Below are 19,548 nucleotides of genomic sequence, written 5' to 3'. Positions count from 1 at the left end.
AAATTTATCTTCTGTTCGGCAGATTAGGAGCCTGTTGCATCAATTTTCACATTTTCATTCTTTTCGTTCTTTTGATAAGTAATTTCCCAACTTTGTCAGACTCCATGTTGATTTTTTAAAAAGTAAAGCATTATTGTAAGAGACAGAAAAAAAATAGGCATTTTCTTCAAGATAATGGGGCACTTAAGGGTAATCTTCATCAAAAAGATAAGATATCATCTAATTGACGTGTAGTGATTTGAAAGCTTGAAAGGATGCTGTAATTAAGAAAATCATTTGTTACAATCCAGGGTGTTGTATGCTTGAAATTAACCATGAAAAAAACAATAACAAAATAAACAACTTGTTAGTCCACTTTCTCCCAATTTCGACCAAAAAAATGTCAAAATTATCAAATCTGAAATTGAGCAGAACCGCATAGTAAGTTATAAATTTTTGGCATATGTAATACAATACATTTTTTTTCTGACAAAGATTTCAGAAAGATCTATTTTTTATTCAGATTGAGAACAATAATTCAAATTTTATCAAGAAAAACTTGAATGCTCGCAGCTGTATATAAATTGTTATTTACGAAGCGTCTGACGTTTGGGGGATTCTATAACTACAAATTACCCTCACTAACAAAGAACTTTATGCCATCTTAAACTTCAAATTTTTGAAATGAGAGAAATTCTAGTTGGTAAACCAAGTTTTGACAGGTGTTTAACATGTGTGTTTAATTCTAATGTTAAACGATGGCACTGTTCTGGTACTGAAGAGTCTATTTCACTGATAGAGTAAGTGCAGCTTTTGACAGTCGACTTAGAGAACCCGATCTGTTTTACCCAATAAATAATTTAGTGGTAGGCTGACTGATCTCAAAGAAGTTAAGTTATGTTCAATAGTTGACTACTAATTGTTTAATTGAGCATTTTTTCAGTACTTTCTAAATCATTCTGTAAAAAAAGCAAATGCTCATGATGAAGAAAGCCCTGGCCAATTGACATATATAATAGAATATAGCATTGTTTATGATAAAAAAGATGACTAAGGCCATGGCTAAAAAAGAAAAAAGACAAACTGACAAACTGACAAACAATAGTTCACAAAAAATGTATTTAAAAAAATTACTTATCTTCACAAACCCCACCAAAAACTTGGGGTGATATCAGGTGCATTTCAGAAGGGTAAGCATTGAGATCCTGCTACTCATGTGGCACCCATCATGTTGATCATTTAAGTATAGACCCCTTGACATGCCTAATTCGATAGATCACTTTCCTATCAGTCCTATCTTAGCTGTTTCTTTGCAACTGTAAGTGAGGTCTATAGGATTCATATGCAATGGTTTTGCATGCCTGTATAGTGTCTGTCCTTTAAACTTTAAAAGCAACTGATTTGACAATAAAAATGATAAATAGAGAAAGAAAGCAACCCCATGTCACCCTTCTGCAGTGCTCATCAATTCCATAGAAATATTGAAAAAAAAGTATATATTGACTGTATAGGGAATTGAGATGAATAGAGCTTTTGTCTCTGATTCCGTGTCAGGTCAATATTTCATTTGTATTAGTAACGAAAGCTGATTACGATGATTAACTCCAATTTTAGACTGTTCCTTGTCACCATTTGTCGCTGATGATATCCTTAACTACCATTCTCTGTAGCCAATATCTACAAACACTTGTGAGCGATTTACGATCAAAAATCAATTAAGTCTTGCAGGTGATAGTTCTATTGTAGCGATGAAGAACAAAGCCTGCTTAACAAGAATTGACGAGAGAACTGTTAGGACAATATAATGAAGTAAATAGCTAGATTAGGTGTCTTTTAATCATAAGTTATAAAAAAAAAAGCCTCATAGAGACAAATCATTGAAAATTAGAAAAGATGTTTTTTGTCAATTTTTATCTTTAATGTGGACATTTTACGGATAATAATATGGTTGGAAAGGACTTTTGGGTACAGAATTATAGAGTTATTGGAAGAAGTAGTTCAATGGAATTAATTGATAATTGTCTGTTTGGTATTATGTCTTTTTATAATAAGGTCTTTTTTAGATGAAATATTGATTCTAGGTGAAGATTGTGGATTTAAATCTACTTTTTTAGGTTTGTAATTTTTTTGTGAGTGCAAACTTTAATTTGTTAATAAACCATTGTTTGCAGCTGTTAATTATGAGTCTAAGTGAAGGATGCAAGAGTTAAAGACCCTTTTGTTTGCTTGACATTTTCTTTTTTTAAGTTTTTGAAATATTCGACATAATGGTTGTTATGAACTTTTATATATACCTATCACTTAACTTCAGTTTCTAATTTTTGAAAGCCAACAGCAGGAATCTATTTAAAAAAAATCAATTTATTTAGAATTAAACTGAAAATATAATACATGTATAAAGATTAGAAATCAATCACTTCACTCATATATTCAATTTTCTTTATAAAATATAGCTTTTATAAAGGCCTTAACCCTCTGAAAGCTCAAAATGTAGTTATTCCCCTTGCCGGTATAAATTCTTTCAGAGCATATATATTTCATTTTATCCTATCTTCAAATGTACTTTAAACAATGCTATATCATAAATAAATTTGAGCCTTATTTAAATGATGAAGCATTTCTATTGTTTTCTGAAAAATGCCATTGTAAAAATATAAATTAAACTTTTTCAAGAGACACTTTGGACAGTGAAACACAATAGAAGTGAAATAAAACATATCATAAAAATATTTTACTATGTTAAACAAAGGTGAGATACAGGTATTACGATTTTTCCCTGATTAAATTTTTATCTGCGTATTGAGCTATTTCACCTTGCTTGAGGCGGGAGGTGTAGACAAAGCCATTTACCGTCCCTTCAAAGTGGGTCGTAGTTTTTATGACAATAGTATTTGTCGTGTTATCTCGTTCGCATCAAAGTAAAGACAAAATGTTCGACAGAATATGATTAAACTAGCTACTGATAACAAAATGGTATATTTGCTGTATTTCCTTTGTTTTACAAAACAATAGGTGAATTTATTAATGGCGGGTCAGTGTTTCTAACTTCCTTAGGTTAACTTTACATCTTTTTGTTACAATCAGTTTGACAAGGTTTTGTGTTCAGACACAAAGGATTGCAGATGTATATATCACATTAGTTTGAAAAATATTTTTGGGAGGATTCGTTACTTTTTAAATCTATTTCCTGACGCTGACAAAATGACAAGTAAATTGTTCAACACTTCGTACAAGAATGGTAAGTTATTTTAATAATAATAATAATTTTATTTTCTCTACTTTATTTAAAGAGGGTTACAAGGTTAGGTTATACAATTAATCTTCCCTGAGGCCCTCTTAAAATGTTTTATATTTGCTTTTGAGAAAAAAAAGAAAATCATAGTTTTTGTTTTAAATATTTGTATATAAGTGTAAATATTTACTTAACTTTTTATCATTGAGAATAACTTTAATTTATGCATATCAAATGATGAAAATTTACTTTTTAATAGAAATTTGAGTGCTGGCTCGTGAGACTGTCAAAAGACAATACACTTACCTTAGTAAAATTTAAATTGAATTTTAAAAGGTAAATTTTACTTTTTCTTATCAGTTTAATATCAGGTTTTTAGACCCAAGACAAAAATATCAAACAATTTGGTCATTTAGCCATTTTCACTTTAAGCACTTTGTAAATAAATTCTCGATTAAGCAATTGTTTGGCGCTGTTTGTCATACCATGGTACACAGGAAGTATACGCAAGCGTTTTACTTGTGGGCTTCTAACTTATTCTCCGTGTTAATTGTTTGTTGATAAGTTGACAAATTTCACTGGTAAGCCATTTGTCTGATTGTGGGAGGGTGTAATATACGACGTAAGACGGTGACAGTTTAAAGAGAGGTCATCATTGTGGTCCTTACCTGTAGGGGGTACCTGTCGTTTTAGACCTTTGATGTTATATACTACCTTGTGTGTTAGCCTTTTGTGTTGTGTACAAATTTTGTTTTTACAATAATAAGATTGGGGGAGGGTAATTTATTATTTCTTCTGAAAAGTGAAAACAAGGTAAAAATGTTGTATCTATTTTTAAATTTTTGTGACAAAAAGGATGATGTACAAGATTTAATGAAGACATTGTAGTGGCTGAACTAACTGCATTAGTTTGTATCTTATTGCACCCATGAGTTCCATATTAAAGACAAATCATTCCAACATTTAAAAGTGGACCTCATATTCTTTACTGTTTTTCATTCTATTTATTTTCTTCAATTTTCCTCTTCTCTAATTTGCATTTTTTTTTTTTTTTAATTTCGTATAACTAAAAAAAAAAATTCAATATTGCAGAAAAGAATGCATTTCTCATTTCTCCTTCTAGTTAAGACATATAACTTATGTGCACTATTGACCAGCCTGCTGAAAAAGAATGCATTTACGTAATTTATCAGTCATGCTGAAAATCTTGAGCAGGTTCAAGATTAGATCCGTATCAGATAATTTACTCTCTGAATGCAGCCACAAAAAGTAGGATGGAAGTTAATTAAACGGTGAAGTGAAAAACAAAAGAGTTAGTTTGACCTATCCTCCCTACTGCATACCACACTTGTTATCAAAGGCAGTGGTATCTTTTGTTATGACCAGGAGGAATTTCAAAGTTCACTTCCTACAAGTGCATATTGGGAACTGCATTCTAGTTATTTGTGAAAAGATATGTCCACAAGTTCTGAGTTCAAAGTTAGCCCTAAACAGGTGCATCTAACTGCATTCTATAGTTATTTGTCAAAAAGAATTTGTCCACATGTTCGTAGTTTAAAGTTTAACTCTTACAAGTGCATCTAACTGCATTCTATAGTTATTTGTGAAAAGATTTGTCCGCAAGTTCTTAGTTTAAAGTTTACCTCAAACAAGTGCATCTGACTGCATTCTATTGTTATTTGTGAAAAGATTTGTCCACAAGCTCTTAGTCAAAAGGCTTTCTGTTTCATTTTCCTGATCATGAATGATTCAGTTGTTTTTCTCTAATTGGACATTTTTCTTCTTAAACCATTGTTATTACCAATGATTGTCTTGGTTAGGCTGATGCGAGGACCAGTGCATTTCGCACTTTGAAAGAATAATTGGTAATTTTCTCCCTCGTTTCGTGCATTGATTGACTTCATCCAAGCATAAAAATCAGATATGGAAAAATGTAACAATAGCATTTTGTTACGAATAAGACAAGAATGCATTGTTATAAGTACTGTATCGGTTTTGTTGTCATTTGCTGACGTTATATCAATGCTGAATTGTTGTCCTGTAAAGCGATATAGGGCACCTTTCAGATCATTGTTAAAAAATGAAGATAAGATATATTTACCGAGATTTTCATGGGTGTTCTGGGCATTGTTCTTCATAACACCTGTGTTAAAACCATCTTAAATCCCATTGTTTTAGCTTCCATTGTTTCGTTTGTCATACACTGGTTTTGATTCTGCAGTCACATATTTGAAATTAACATGCATCCTGCTTTAGGATATTTGTTTGTTAGATATTGTATATCATGTCACATACATGTTTATAAATACACTTCTTATGTTCCATTTAAATTTTTAAGTGCAACTAGGTAGATTGATTGATTGTGCGTTCAGTAAGGTAGAAAAATCTGTCTTAATATTTGAAATTTGTTCAGGCTTAGATTTTAATGGTGGCATAATTATAGAGTAGAATTGAGATCAATTTTTTGAAATATTTCATCATTAAAGTAGAAAATGCTAATTTCAATATTTATTTACACTTGATAAGTCCAAAAAATATCAACTTTTGGCAAAACATCTTGTATACAGCAACCTAATATAAACAATACCTAATATTCATCTTTGTCTATCTTCAATAAATAAATTTAAAAATGTCCATAATGATTTCTGAGTTATTCCAAGACCTAAGGATTTGTTGATGCAAAAGGCCCAGGTTTCTCTCTCAAGAGAAAGTTCTCTTTTGACCACCACCTCGGTAGAAATCATTAGTTGTCACTTGTGTGGTCATATCCATTTGTTTATTTTGAATAGAAATTGAAGAATGTTTGTAATGCTCTGGTTGTGTCATTAGTATTGGCTAACCATCTGCTTTCTAAACAATGATAGCCATTTGTACCTAGTGGTCTCATAGATCTGTTTAAATATTTATTCATGGCTTTTCAATCAAAAATGGTGGCAATCATTTACCCCACTGTCCTGTTTATGTGATTTGTTTCTTTATCAAAGTTTAATGTAGAATGTGGGTCCCAGTTGACTTGCTTGATTTCATGGGAGACTAAAACAAAAGCAACAAAAGCTGGTGGTAGATGGAAAGATGTGGACTGAATGAAAGGAATGGAGCATATGAGGTGGCACTTGAGTTTGTCTTTATTAAATGCTGTTTGAATGTAATACCTAACTAAATACATCTGAGTGGGGTTCCACAATTAAATCCCCTAAAAGTATTTCAATCCTGTATTTCATGTCATATCTAAAAATGCTTTTTAAAAAATTATATTTTTTGACAAATTGTTTTTTAAAACTGTTTTTCATGAATAAAAAACAAAAAAATAGAAGAAATTGAAGGGCACTTTAACTTTTGATTGTTTTTTTTTTTAATTGTAGTTTTTGCATGTATCTTTAAATACTTACAAATTGTCTTTCTGCAGAAAAAGAGTCATATATATTTCAATTTTCCTGCCTTCTAATATATACACAATGAGCATGCAGTTAACTTGATTTTTTAATAAATGCATAACTCACATAATAAATATGCAGAGAAATTGTTAATATATATTCAAAATTAAATATTGAATGTAAACAAAAGGAAAATTACTTTGACCAGTCCACATTTTGATGTATGCCAACAACAAATAAAGGCTAATCTGACTAAATGATGTACCATATTAGCACCCTAGGGTCCATTAAGGGGAGGTTAATATGTTTTCCTGGACACCCCCAAGAGATAATATGTCACATCAAATGTTAAAAGTTTCACCTTTGTCTTTTTGAGCCTTTGTACTAAGGGTGGCCTTAGTCTTTTGTTTCTACATATACAAAAAGAAAGTTATTTATAAAGAAAGAAAGAAGAAAGTACAGGTGGTTTTATGCCTTCACTTGATTTTAGATTAATTATCAAGTTGTGGGAGGTTGTCTTTTTAAAAATGACTGTCAACAGGCAGAAAGCATTGTCCTGTTTGCTAACTTTACAAAATCTCCATTGTGGTGGGTTTTTTTAAGTACAAGGGAACCTAATGCAATTCTCTTATACATACCATAAGTGATATCAATTTAATATTATATGATTTAGCATGAGATTATGATACTCAAATGGCACTCAGACTCCTTGAAATGTCTGTTTTTGAGGTGTTTCAGTTTATAAAATTGAGGTTTTAATAGTTCAGTCCAACCTCTCAAAAAAAGGTTGGCAAATGATACATTACCATCATTAAATAAAACTAAAGAAATTTTAAAAGTCAAATTTTTCTGTTATCAAATTTAACAAATTAAATGAACATGAAATTTTTTTTTCAAAAGGAATTTTTACAAATATATGTTGTGATTTAACATGACAAAAATGCTGTACATGATCATAGCGTGTACAAGCTCTGTTGTCAAAGATTTGATTTGTTGTTGTAATTCGACAATCCGTCATAAAATTACAGGTATCTTGTACAGTTATAATCACATGATTATTGTCGTAATTATTTCCTTTCCAATAAAAATATCACTTAAGGTAAAATAATATTGCGTCATAAGTTTTTTTATTGCACATGAATAGACTTTGATTAAAACTGACATAATGATAGTAGACTTATTTAAGGGTTTTGTTCAAGACTTAAAATATATTTGTTTAAGTTTCATTAGAGGCATGAAACTCAAATTAATTGAACTTTAATGCAAAAACAAAAGGCAGCTTTTAAAAGAAAAACAATAATTAACACCTGTAGATCAAACGTTTTAATTTTAAATAATTGTTTATTTTGATGATATCTTATGTAGTCAGTCCTAAGTATTGAACTGACACCATCTTATTGAGAAATAAAGAGAGGCCTGTATTGCAGGCTTTATGGAGTGGGATTAAAATGACATTAAAGTTTCAAACACAAACAATAAAGACCTTGACAAATTGTTTCACTTCAGTCTATTGTTGAAAATGCTATGTTGACCTCTAAGGTTTCTTCGGTGAGTTTTTCTCACTGTGTCCTTTTATAGTTGCTGTATCAATGATATATACCCTACAATTTCCCTTATATAAAGATAGTTACATAGATAGTCACACATGTGTCTCTGTAACAAATGAGTAAATTCTATATGTTCTATATAAAAAAAAAATGAAAAACATTTCCAAATTAAAGTAGAGTTTTATCTAAAAGATTCTGTTACATTCTCTTAAAATTTTAACATTTTCCAGAATTTTATCTTTTATAAAGATGGTTAGAAAATGTCAAATGTTAATTAGTTAGAGGTGCTTAATTACTTATAATGAAAACATTAACTGCCACTTATTTTTTTAAACAAAAAGAGATCCCTTATTTTCATTGGTTTTTTTATGAAAGTAAATTGTGTATTGTTGAAAAAGAAGCAGAAAATTTGACTTATAAACCACAATAACCATCATTTTCCAAAGGCATATTGTTAAGTTTATTTTTACTTTAAAAAACATAATACATTACATAATTTTGAAAAAAAAATATTTGTTTAGCATTTCAATTATTTTTCCAAAACAATTCAACTAATTCATTAATGCCTTAGTCTGGCACATGACAATTCTCACCTATTTTGTTTATTTTTCTGTTGTTTGAGAAATAAATATTTTTACTAGTTTGGGGTAGACCTATCCATCAAAATATATTACACATCGATCAACATAGATTTGTAGTAAAATTTTTCCACAAAAACCTTCGGCACGTTGTTATTATTTGTCAGAGTATAGGTTATCTACACTATTATGACAGATTATTGATTCTTATGTTCTGTGATATTGCCTCGAGGCCTTCAGTCTTAGGTTAATAGGAAGCAATATAAATGTTAGGGAATTGGACAAGGTGCATTACTGTTAACCTTCCTTTTGTTAGTATCACTTCCTACTTAGTTTTATTTATACAAATTGGATTTGCTTTTGTCAACTGAAAGTGGATTGTTTGTTAAAGGAAAAGGAGGTATGAAAAAAATCTATATTTTGAAATTTTTTGAATTTTATTATTTTTGAATTTTTTTTTTTTTTGATTGAGATTTTATAAATAAGATGACAAGTGTTATAAGAGCTAATTTCAATCATTAACACAATTATCATTTTAAACCTTTAAAATAAATGAAAAACCATTTAAATTGACTCTTAAAACTTCTAGTAGATATATCAAATCTAGGAAATTACAATGTTAAAAGAAGGGCCCTTTTAATTTATACTAACCCTGACATTCTGTTTATTATTTTTCAAAAGTTTACAAAAATTCATTTCATAGTATAGATTTATAAGATTAAAATTATATTTCATAAATAAACTTTATCTATGTGTTGATGCCCTTGATATTTTTAGCCTTGAATTTAGTTTTGTGTCAGGTCTTGCACCAGAAAAAAATATATGCACCAGAAAATGACAACTACTGCACTTTAAAAATTATAGAATGATAAGTAAGGTGTTGCAATAAGAGGTCAAGTTATCAAGAATTGCAGATTTTACTTACTAACAAGCGATGCTATTTACCCAGACAAAACTGCGCATAATTCTCAGGCTTTTGTATCAGATAAAAACTATTTTTCAAGAACAGTGTTGAAAAACAAAGTTGACAAAATTTGAAAAATTACAATAAAAAAAAGTTTGATGAAGTTTCCTTTATAAACTGGGTATCATACTCACTAGGTAATAGAATGATACTATAGTGATCAGTATGTTGGCTAATATTTGTTTAGGTAGAGTTGTATTTTTTATTTAAGAGAACACTTTTTTGCTTTGCAATGGTTTATTGAAAAACTTTTGAAGGGATTCTAAGCTTAATCTGTTAAATAATACAATTAACTTTGGTTTTATTCAGATTTATAAGTTTTTACAATATTTTAAAAATTTCGTTTCTTTCCAGGAGTATGTCATCAAAGCGAAAGAACACACCAACCAAATTGTCTCAGGACAGTCTTGTTGTGAATGAAGCCATCACAGAAAGTCTAAACAGTGATTGTAGTGTCAGTGAAGACGAACTTGAATCAAGATTTCAAATAGTGACAAAAACAGATAGCGAATCAGACTCTTGTTCAGAGTCGAGACCAACAAGTAAAAAGCAAAGAATTTTAGAAAGTGTCAAACGTGACTCGGACTCAGAATCAGAAGCATCGCAGCTAGCCAACGGTGTGAACAATACAACAACAAAGTCCTCTTCAGGATTGCATCGTAAATCAATGGACAGTGTCTTACGACGTCTGACATCACGGACAGAAATGGCGGAATGTGACCTAGAGAATAATAACATGAACGATCAGCAGCATGACCAAAAAGTAGAAGAGAGCTTGAAAGTGTTGCTCAGTGGGGGTGACAGTCTGAATGACAAGGAAAAAAGACTTAGTGACATGATTGAACAGCTCCAATCTCTAAAAGATACCATTTCAAGGAAAAAACAGGTTAGCAAAAAATTAAGTAGGAATGTTTGTTTTTTTTGCCATTTTAAAAAATTAGAAAAAAATAAATTAGAAAAAATATGTTTGCATGGTTAGTTGGTTGACTTGGAAGCAAATTATGATAAGTTCAGGCAAAATGAAATTATTATAATGAGTTTTTCCTAATATTCATATTGAAATAAAAAGAAAGCTTTATGCAAAAATATGTATGCCCAGATAGGTGGTTGCCTTGAAATTGAAATATGATCAAGTCTGGCAAAATTCACATAAATGAGTAAAATATACTATATTGTAGTGTTGTCTGGTTTGTAAAATTGTTTGGTGTGAAGAAAAGTTCACAAGCATACGATGAAAGCATTAGTATATTTTACTATCAACAATACCTCTATTAAAACTGATAATAATCAGAATATAAAAGACAGAAGACAATAATTGTAGCCATTTTCATCTATTCACCAGAATTTGTCTTTCCTTTGATCGGCAATAACAACAGGCCATTATTTTTCCGCCAAAAAAAAATTGTTTATTATTTTGACATGTATGGTTCGTTTCATCTTCGTTTATGAAAAATCAGCAAGAATGAACTTCAATAGAGATTAACATTGTCTAAGGCCGTTCTCTAAGACAATCTGGAAGCATAAAACAAAAACAAAGAAAATTGCAATGCTATGTTGTTATCGTTTAACAAGACAGTTGTTTGGATAGATACTAGAGCAGATAATTCGACAGAGAATTGAGGCTTTGAAAGACGTAAATGTTTAATTATTTACTTTTCCGCTGTGATAATTGTGTTTTCCATTGTTGAGATACGGTGAAGTGAAAATCGGTGCAGGCACGGGTTTAACACCTAAGTAACACTGTTTAATTTCCCATAAAGAAAATGGCAGTTAATTACGTGGGGAAAGATGATATATTTTGTAAAAGTGCATCCTGACGACTAATATCTTAAATTTTTCAATTACTCATTGTTTATGGCGTCTCTAACAAATTGTTGGGTAGGGTACTGCACGTTTCCATCATTTTTTTTTTAATCATGACATTTTGACTAACCTGTTCCAGTATTGAGAATTGCAAGTAACTGGTACGCGTCTTAGATACTCATGACATTCGGGCAAACCTTTATGTAAAATCAAAGTAATTCTTTTTTTAAATACAAAAGATAATGTGGGTAGAAAATACTTCTTACGTAAGAGACAATTTGTCAAACAGATTAAAAAGAAATGTTTCTTCATTATTATCTTTAAATCAAATTGAATGATTTGATTTCATTTGAAAGGAGGGTAAACAAAGCTACTGTTTTTTTGGTTTACAAATTGTAAAAAAAAAAATATTTAAATATCAAACTTTTTTGTATGAAGGAGTGTGTTCATTAAACTCTTTATTGAATGAATTTTATAATGTTGCTCTTACATCATCAGATATTCTATTATAATATCTGTTTCTGTTCTTTTTCATTTGTGGTATTCATTTTTCTCTCCTTTTCAAGTATCTTTTTACTCTCCTTCTGAATCTCATATTATTTCCTTTTCAATCTGTTTTATTCATTTCTCTCATTTTTTTCTTCCTTCCTTTCCTTTTGAGCCTAGTCTTTGTCTTTTTCTTCCCTCTTGTTTGACCTTTCTTTCTGTTTTGACTCTTTTCTTACCATAATTATGCTCTTTTTCTTTCATCCTTTTTTTTTAAATTCTCTCTTTCTATCTTTCTTTCATTCTCTCTTTCAACTTTGATTTAAGTAAAAACTAATAAAACCATTTTATTCCCAATTATAATCAGGTTCTTTATAGTCTTTAAGACTTTTATTCTATAAAGAGATGCACTTAGGGTTACAATTTAACCAAGTCATTAGTTTAATGAAAATTGAATAAGATTGAAATTAATACAAATATCCCCTGACAAAGAGAAATTTGACATTTATTTGGTTCTCATGTGCGGAGGCATGCCGAGCAAATTACGATGCTGTATAATGTTAAATACAATAGTCGCTGACGTTCAACAAGCTTCAGATGATTATCTCGTAAAAAATCATCCCAATAAATTTAATTGTTTCAGTAAAAAAGTTTAAAATACTTTAGAACGACTGTGTTTCCTGTTTTCGTAAACTTTAAAATGCTCTTTGAGTTCTTTAACTTCCTGGGATCTATGTACAAAGGGTAAATTATTGAAACGGATAATGGCTCAAATTAGCAGATATTGGCTTCCTAATTCACCTCACTTTCAAAAATTGCCAATCATTATCCAGAAGCTATTTATATTAAGTTGTATATTGTCTTTAAGTGGTCACAAATGCTTTCAAAATGGAACTATTAACAAAGAGCATTTGGACTTTATTGTCTTTTTAATGGTACTAAAGGATCGTTGCTGTTTTTATTTGTCATAAATTTGAGACTGGAATTTTGGTATTAAATGTAAGAAGAAATCCTCCGTACAATAAATTGAAAAAAAACGTAGCAATTATTTGTATCATTTAAGTAAAAAGGTTTTAAGAATTTATATGTAACTGTTTGATTTATCTTCTGTATGGCGCGACTCGACATGACGGAAAAACAAAACATAAATTTTATTTCACAAAATTAACATTCAAGTTAATAGAAATGCTAATTTCAAGGAAATTTGGACTTGCATATTGCCTATCTCTTCTGATATACCCTTTATGAATGAGTTGTGGGGTAAACATCAATGAAACAGCAACCAAACAACAAGAGCAAAAGATGTCTATGTATCAATGTTTTTACATGATGTTCATAATTAGTGGCTGTACCTTTTACTAGAGTAAGAAAATGCCTAGTGACCTTTGACATAGAGTAGAGCGGCTAGACCTGTGATACCAAGAAATTGACTGATAAATTGGGTTTAGCAAATGATATTTGTACACTATATATAATGACTATGTGAAGGAATATTGAACTACAGACTGTCTTTTCAATGAAATAGACAATTACAAGTAATTAAACAATTAATAATATAAATGTAATTAATTACTGAATTGTAATTGCTAATGTATTAATTGTTTTGTCTTTTCAGGATCCATATACAGTTAATGGTACAGATAATAGGAATGGTAAGAAATATATTTAAATAATTTAAAGGTTAAAATTTAGAACCATAGAACATGTGTACTCAAATACTTTGATTTATTGCTAGGCTGGGTAACTACATGTAGTTGAAGCAGACAAGTATTTAGTTTCATCATAAGTGGTAATATGAGAAAGAGGGATTGAAAAAATATAGAAAATAAAAATAGCTTACAATGAAAGTGACACAATATACATGTTATATGACTATATATCTGTATTTTTGAGTCATCAAAATATTAAAAGTACATTTGACCGTCTTTCATTAAAATGGTGTCTTTTATGAAACTTTCTTGGCTGTTATGTTACAGCTGCTTAGTAAAAATTTACTTTTTCTCATAGAATTTGGAATTTTATTAAAATGATCAAAGTTACATTCCTTAAGTATTAGTCTGTATATTCAAATGTTTTTGTCAAAACTTCTTCGTATTAAAATGGCGTAGAATTTTAGTTTAACGATGATGGAAGTCTTTGTATATGAAACAATACATGTAAAAGCAGATATTATACTTATAATAAATTGGACGTGGCTAGTTGTTTCTCCGCCATTTGTTTATTACTTGGTCTTTCATGTCAAGATATTCTCTTCAAAACAAAGCAAATAATGTTGTGGAATGATCATTACTAAGCTTTTGATGTCACCAATTTTTTACCATTTACAAAAGAATTATTTTCTATCAAAGAAATGTTGCAAACTTTCTCGACAATACTTTCAAGTGTTATGTGCTGATTTTTTTGTACTATTCTTGATCTCTCCTAAGAAGAGGAGCACATGTCTGCTGAGAATTTTGATATTTGTTATAGTTTTGGCGCTTTTGTTTCTTCTTTTAAACAGACATTAACAGAAAAATGAGTTAATGATATAAGAAACTACAGGGAGATCTACAAATATGCAGCACTGGTGCAAAGAAATATCTGCTTTTGTTCTTCAAAAAACCTCATTTATTTGCACTGTTTTGCACAGCTTGAGAAAAACACTTAAAGACTTAAGTCTATTTATCCTAATGAAGATCCCCACTTGTTTTTTTAAGATATAACAACTTTTTTCTAGATAATACAGTAGAAGCAAATTTTCCCACATCATCATAAACAATAAACGAATAACGAAGTGTTATTATTTACTCCCCCTGCAAATTTCCTCGCCAAAAAAAAATACCACAAAGCTTTGAACAGTAATACCCCATTCTGAGAAATAAAATTAACTAGTTTGACTAATTTGCCATAAAACAAAATGAAGTCCTACTTGAACTACAAATTTCTTGGTAAACTTGTTGAGAGCATAAATCCCTGGTTTTATCGTTAGGACTTCTAACAGCATCAAACTACAATTAAGAATGATTACATGCTAAGAGACTAAATGAGTGTTTATTTGAAATCCATGCATTGTTTAGAGGTTAATGATTACAAAAGCAGAAAAGTCTTGGGAAAGACATTTCAATATTTTTTTTCATATTGTCATTGTTTGAGTGTGTGAGAAAAGTGGTACCCAGACTCTTTCAAAAACAATTACATGAAATTGATTGGGTAAACAGGGTTGTTGATTTCATTGATGAGGTTTTTAGCTTAGTGGGGTGTATGTAGGAAGGAGGCCTTGTCAAAGTGCATTGCTCTCTAACATGCTGCATGTGTTTGCCTGTAAAAATTGTAAGGAAAGGTTGGTGATACATGTTACGCAAATGTGGGTAAGATGTCTTTAGGGCACTGGACACTTTTTTTTTTATTGGTAATGCAAATAATTTCTTGATCAAACATTTTATAGAAGAAAAAAAAATGATATAAAAAAATTTCAAGTTTAAAAAATACATCATTTAAGTATGAAAATATAAAAACATAGCAAAAAAAACCCATTAAAGTCAGCTATGGATCATTTCAAATGTTCTTTCATTTTGTAAGTACATGTATGTCACTTTTTTTTAAATACGCCCACACACTCTCAAATGGTTGACAAGGGACTTTTTTGTAAATTAATACTTGAATATTTAAAAAAGAGCATCTATTAAATCTTTGAAGTCAATATGTGAGAAAATATCTTAAGATATGTTCTAATTAAAAAAAAAAAAATGAGATAAAAAGGGGACTTTCTTGGAAGATTTTAATGCCAATTTTGTTCCTGAATTTCAAGTTTATTCTTTCCGGCTTCTACGGTTCAACTCTTAAAACTAAGAGATACACAAGTATATAGTATTGACAATTAAAATGATGTAATTTAAACATCAAAAGTGCTAATTTCATCTTCCGTTAGATATCTATTTTATTTATGTTATGACTATGTATAGTACCTTCCCTGTTGTACAATCAAAATAAAATAAAAATTCTACGAAATTAATTTCCTTAATTTCCATTGTTTTACTTTGAAACAATACCAAAAAATTTCAAGAAATGAGGAAATAGCATGTTTTTTGTTATCATAAATGTTTCAATTTAGATGCACAGTTTATAAGGTATAGTTTATTATTTTCATTGAAATATGGTAATTTTTCAAGATGAACTCTTTGGATTTCTGTTAGGGATTGACTAGAGAATTTTAAAATTGTATATGTTATTCTAAATGTTGAAAAACAATTCATTCTCTTTAATTTTTTGTGTTGTTGTTGATTAAGAGGAAAATCATCATTCATTTTTAAGGCCAAAAATCAAAATACTTGCAAGTTTGAAGCCTTAACATGCCACAAACTGAATTTTGTTGTTCGGGTACAAATTTTCTACTGATTCAAGAAATATCGCATGTAATTTTGCCAGTCTCAGGTCCAAATAAACTCTTTTTCAACTTATTTGGTCAGTATTTAACACTAGCTTGACTAAATACTCAATCAGCGAAGATTGAATTCATAGGTTACTTCAATGAATCTAAACGTTCTAGGGTAGGCAACTCTATGTTAGGCAAACAATAATCAATCAATTTTTGGGCAGGCAATCGAACATTGCATCATTTGGGAGGCTAGAAAATAGCCTTTCCCCTTTAGAAGACATACCTATGATCAATAACAAATGCAAGTTTTCAAAGATTGTCTCGTTTGTACTCAATAAAAATGCTGTAAACAATTTTTCTCAAATAACTTGATTACAATAACTAATTCCAAGTCACTCAATAAATGTAGAAATATATTTGTTATTTTTAATCAGATTAGTTTTGTGTTGTTAGATATTTTGTTATTTAATTCCAATCTTGCTATAAGCATACAAATATAATTTCATTATTATGCTAAGCAGTTTCTTCATTTTCTTTTGTAAGCCTCTCTCGACCATATCTTTTTTTAACTATATTTGGTTAGAGTCAACCATTGTATAGTTATTTTCGATAATTTGAATTTGAATATTTTAGATATCTTCAATTTAAAATCTAATTAAGGCGATAGGATGATATAAATCTTGCATTTCTTTGTGAAATTGTTATAACAAGTCCATACAAATATTTTCAAATTAAAAATCCACTTGATGCAATTGGATGAGAAATTTCCTTTTACGCCACAGAAAACTTTGGTTTTGTTTGTTTCTTTAATCATTATTTATCATCGAAACGGGTCGTAACAATATATAAACGTAAACACAATAACCTGCACATTGACGTACTGCTACCCGTCTGGGGTCGTTCAGTACATAAACAGATCCCGGTAACGATTTAAACTGATAACAATGAGATTTCCTTACTTAAAAGTTAAAGTGCGACAACATGGGTGTGGACCAAACAATGGCGGGACAACCAGATACTTGACCCGAGCAATTAGGGAAAACCGCCTCCATTGTCGATTATATTGTTCAAGTACTCCCACAATTTCACCTGTCAAAAAAAATGAAAAGTAATGCTGTTAGAACGTGTGGACCCCTTGCACAGTGACCACTGTCTCTGTCTACCTATAATAAGGTGTAACTTTTTAACATCATGGTTTGAAGTTTAAAAGTTTGATTTTCAGGACAAAAGGGGAAAAAACAAAAGATATTAGCATACAGTATTATCATAAATTTGGGGGAAATCATTTTTAAAATATCAGTGTATTTACAATGCACTTAAAATTTCCACAACACTATTTGAATAGTTTAATCTCAAAACTTTTCATATTCTTATGCAAACTTCAAATGTGATTTTTCTAGATGTCAAATTTGTTTTATTTATTTTATTTAAATTTCTTAATATACACTCCTATAGAAAGTAAACAAGGTTCAATATCCTGTCTTACAAAATTAAATAAGTCACATCACACAAAATACAAATGGATTTCACACCTTAGCTAGATCCTGCATTGTAATAGTTAAACTGGTTTTATGATCATATTTTGTGACATGCTGACTTCACACATCAAAGCTACCCCAATCCCACCCTTGTAAACAAGCTATTGTTTAAACCTGTGAAACTGTATACAAGCATGTTGTTTGTTTGTACTCAGTTTGTGGGACAATAGCCATTACTATATTTATGTACTCAGTGCTAATGACACCCAAATCGTTTCCTGTAGATTTATGAAAATGATAGCTATAGTAATCAAAAAAAGTTTTCTATTGTATTGTGAAATGTCCATTTTTGATTGGTTAATCATGATTCTCTTGATTTAAATACCAGTAAAACACTCATATTATAGAGACTATTATTTCAAGTGATATCATAGTGTTCAGAGACCAGCTTAAAGAAAATGACATTAACTTATTACGGTAAATCTATAGTTACACATTAATTTAATTTAATTCAATATTATAATTATTAAAAGTCTACAAATTGGCATTTGATATTTTGTTTTGATGATTTTAAGTTAGTTTTATTTTAGAAATTTAAAAAATTTAGAATTTAACATTGTAAAAGTAGTTAAAAGAAAAAGCAACAACAATTTTAGAAAACTGATTTATCATGCAAAGGTTTTACATATCAAAGAGACTTTTTGCAATCTTAAAAAATAATTTGAAAGATTTACACCAGTTCTGTAACGAAATTGCTGTAATCTGACTTAATAACGTTTTTTGATGCATTTTATTATGATACAACACAAGAGTATTGAATGTATACTGCAAAGAATTAATAATCGTAGCAAATGTGAGAACAAAAATATAATGATGTGTTATCTTTGTCGATAAACAATGATGTCTTTCACACTGCTTGCTTCTGTAATTATTATTTTATCTCTCTCCTCCGTGTTTATGTTTGTCAAAACACAAGTAAAACACAACTGATCTAAGATTATCTATAATTATAGCCGAAATTAGCCAATGAACTGATTAAGTACCCAATTGCACCCAGTGCCAACGGTGCAAACATTTGTTTCACTCGTCATTCGAGACACCTTCTCCCCCATTCAAGTCTTATCAATGCTTTTTGTTCTTCGGTTTATACAAAGCCTGTAGCTTTTGGATATTTAATTAGGGAGATTTCATTTAATATGTACTCATTATAGTATCGGCAAATGTTTTTTTCGCTAATTTCACGGGTCAGCTTCACCCATGGGATGCCTGCTTTTCTTTCAGCTCGTGATTATATTCATATAGATTAAGAAATGACTCCTTTTCTTCTATGAAGTAATCTTTAAAACACTCCTGCATCTTGCGAAATCATGACTTTTTGTGTCCCTTTGTAACTTTTATGGCAGATTTTGACTGAGAAACTTTATGATAAGAAATTATGCAGTAAAACAAATTATTAAAAAGGTCTTTTAAAGTTTTATAGATTTTAAAATATGATCCTTTGCAGGTATTTTAGAATAATTTAAAGCAAATGTTACCTAGTTAAAAGTTCAACTTATAATTTTCATATGGATTTACATGTTTACACTACCCATGTTCAAAACAGATGGTTTTGCCAACAAGCAAATGTTCAATTTTAATTCTTTTTTTTTTCAAAAAAAAATGACAAAAGATTGTACATTAAGAATATGAAAGTAATTAATAACTTTCTTTCAGAAAAGGTAAACAAATCTCTTTTTCTGTAATTTCTTTTTTT

At 29.8% G+C, this 19,548-nt stretch overlaps 1 protein-coding gene across 9 annotated transcripts in view; it reads left to right on the top strand.

Annotated features, from left to right (window-relative positions):
• The window catches only part of LOC143083331 (uncharacterized), a 74,481-nt gene that overhangs the window by 43,836 nt on the left and 11,097 nt on the right, over positions 1–19,548 (top strand). For 7 of the 9 annotated variants that reach the window (XM_076259598.1, XM_076259596.1, XM_076259592.1 and 4 more), the window contains exons 2-3: positions 10,029–10,560; positions 13,579–13,615. In XM_076259598.1, coding sequence (XP_076115713.1) covers positions 10,033–10,560; positions 13,579–13,615 — 565 coding nt within the window. In that variant the 5' untranslated portion in view covers positions 10,029–10,032. Of the gene's footprint in view, positions 1–3,196; positions 3,218–9,007; positions 9,111–10,028; positions 10,561–13,578; positions 13,616–19,548 lie in introns of those variants that run through there. The other 2 variants (XM_076259597.1, XM_076259595.1) reach the window with 2 other exon arrangements.

Source organism: Mytilus galloprovincialis, chromosome 7, assembly GCF_965363235.1.
Source record: "Mytilus galloprovincialis chromosome 7, xbMytGall1.hap1.1, whole genome shotgun sequence".
NCBI classification, from domain to species: Eukaryota; Metazoa; Mollusca; class Bivalvia; order Mytilida; family Mytilidae; genus Mytilus; species Mytilus galloprovincialis.
Note: the sequence above shows the minus strand (reverse complement) of the source record. Positions and strands in the feature narration are given on the sequence as shown.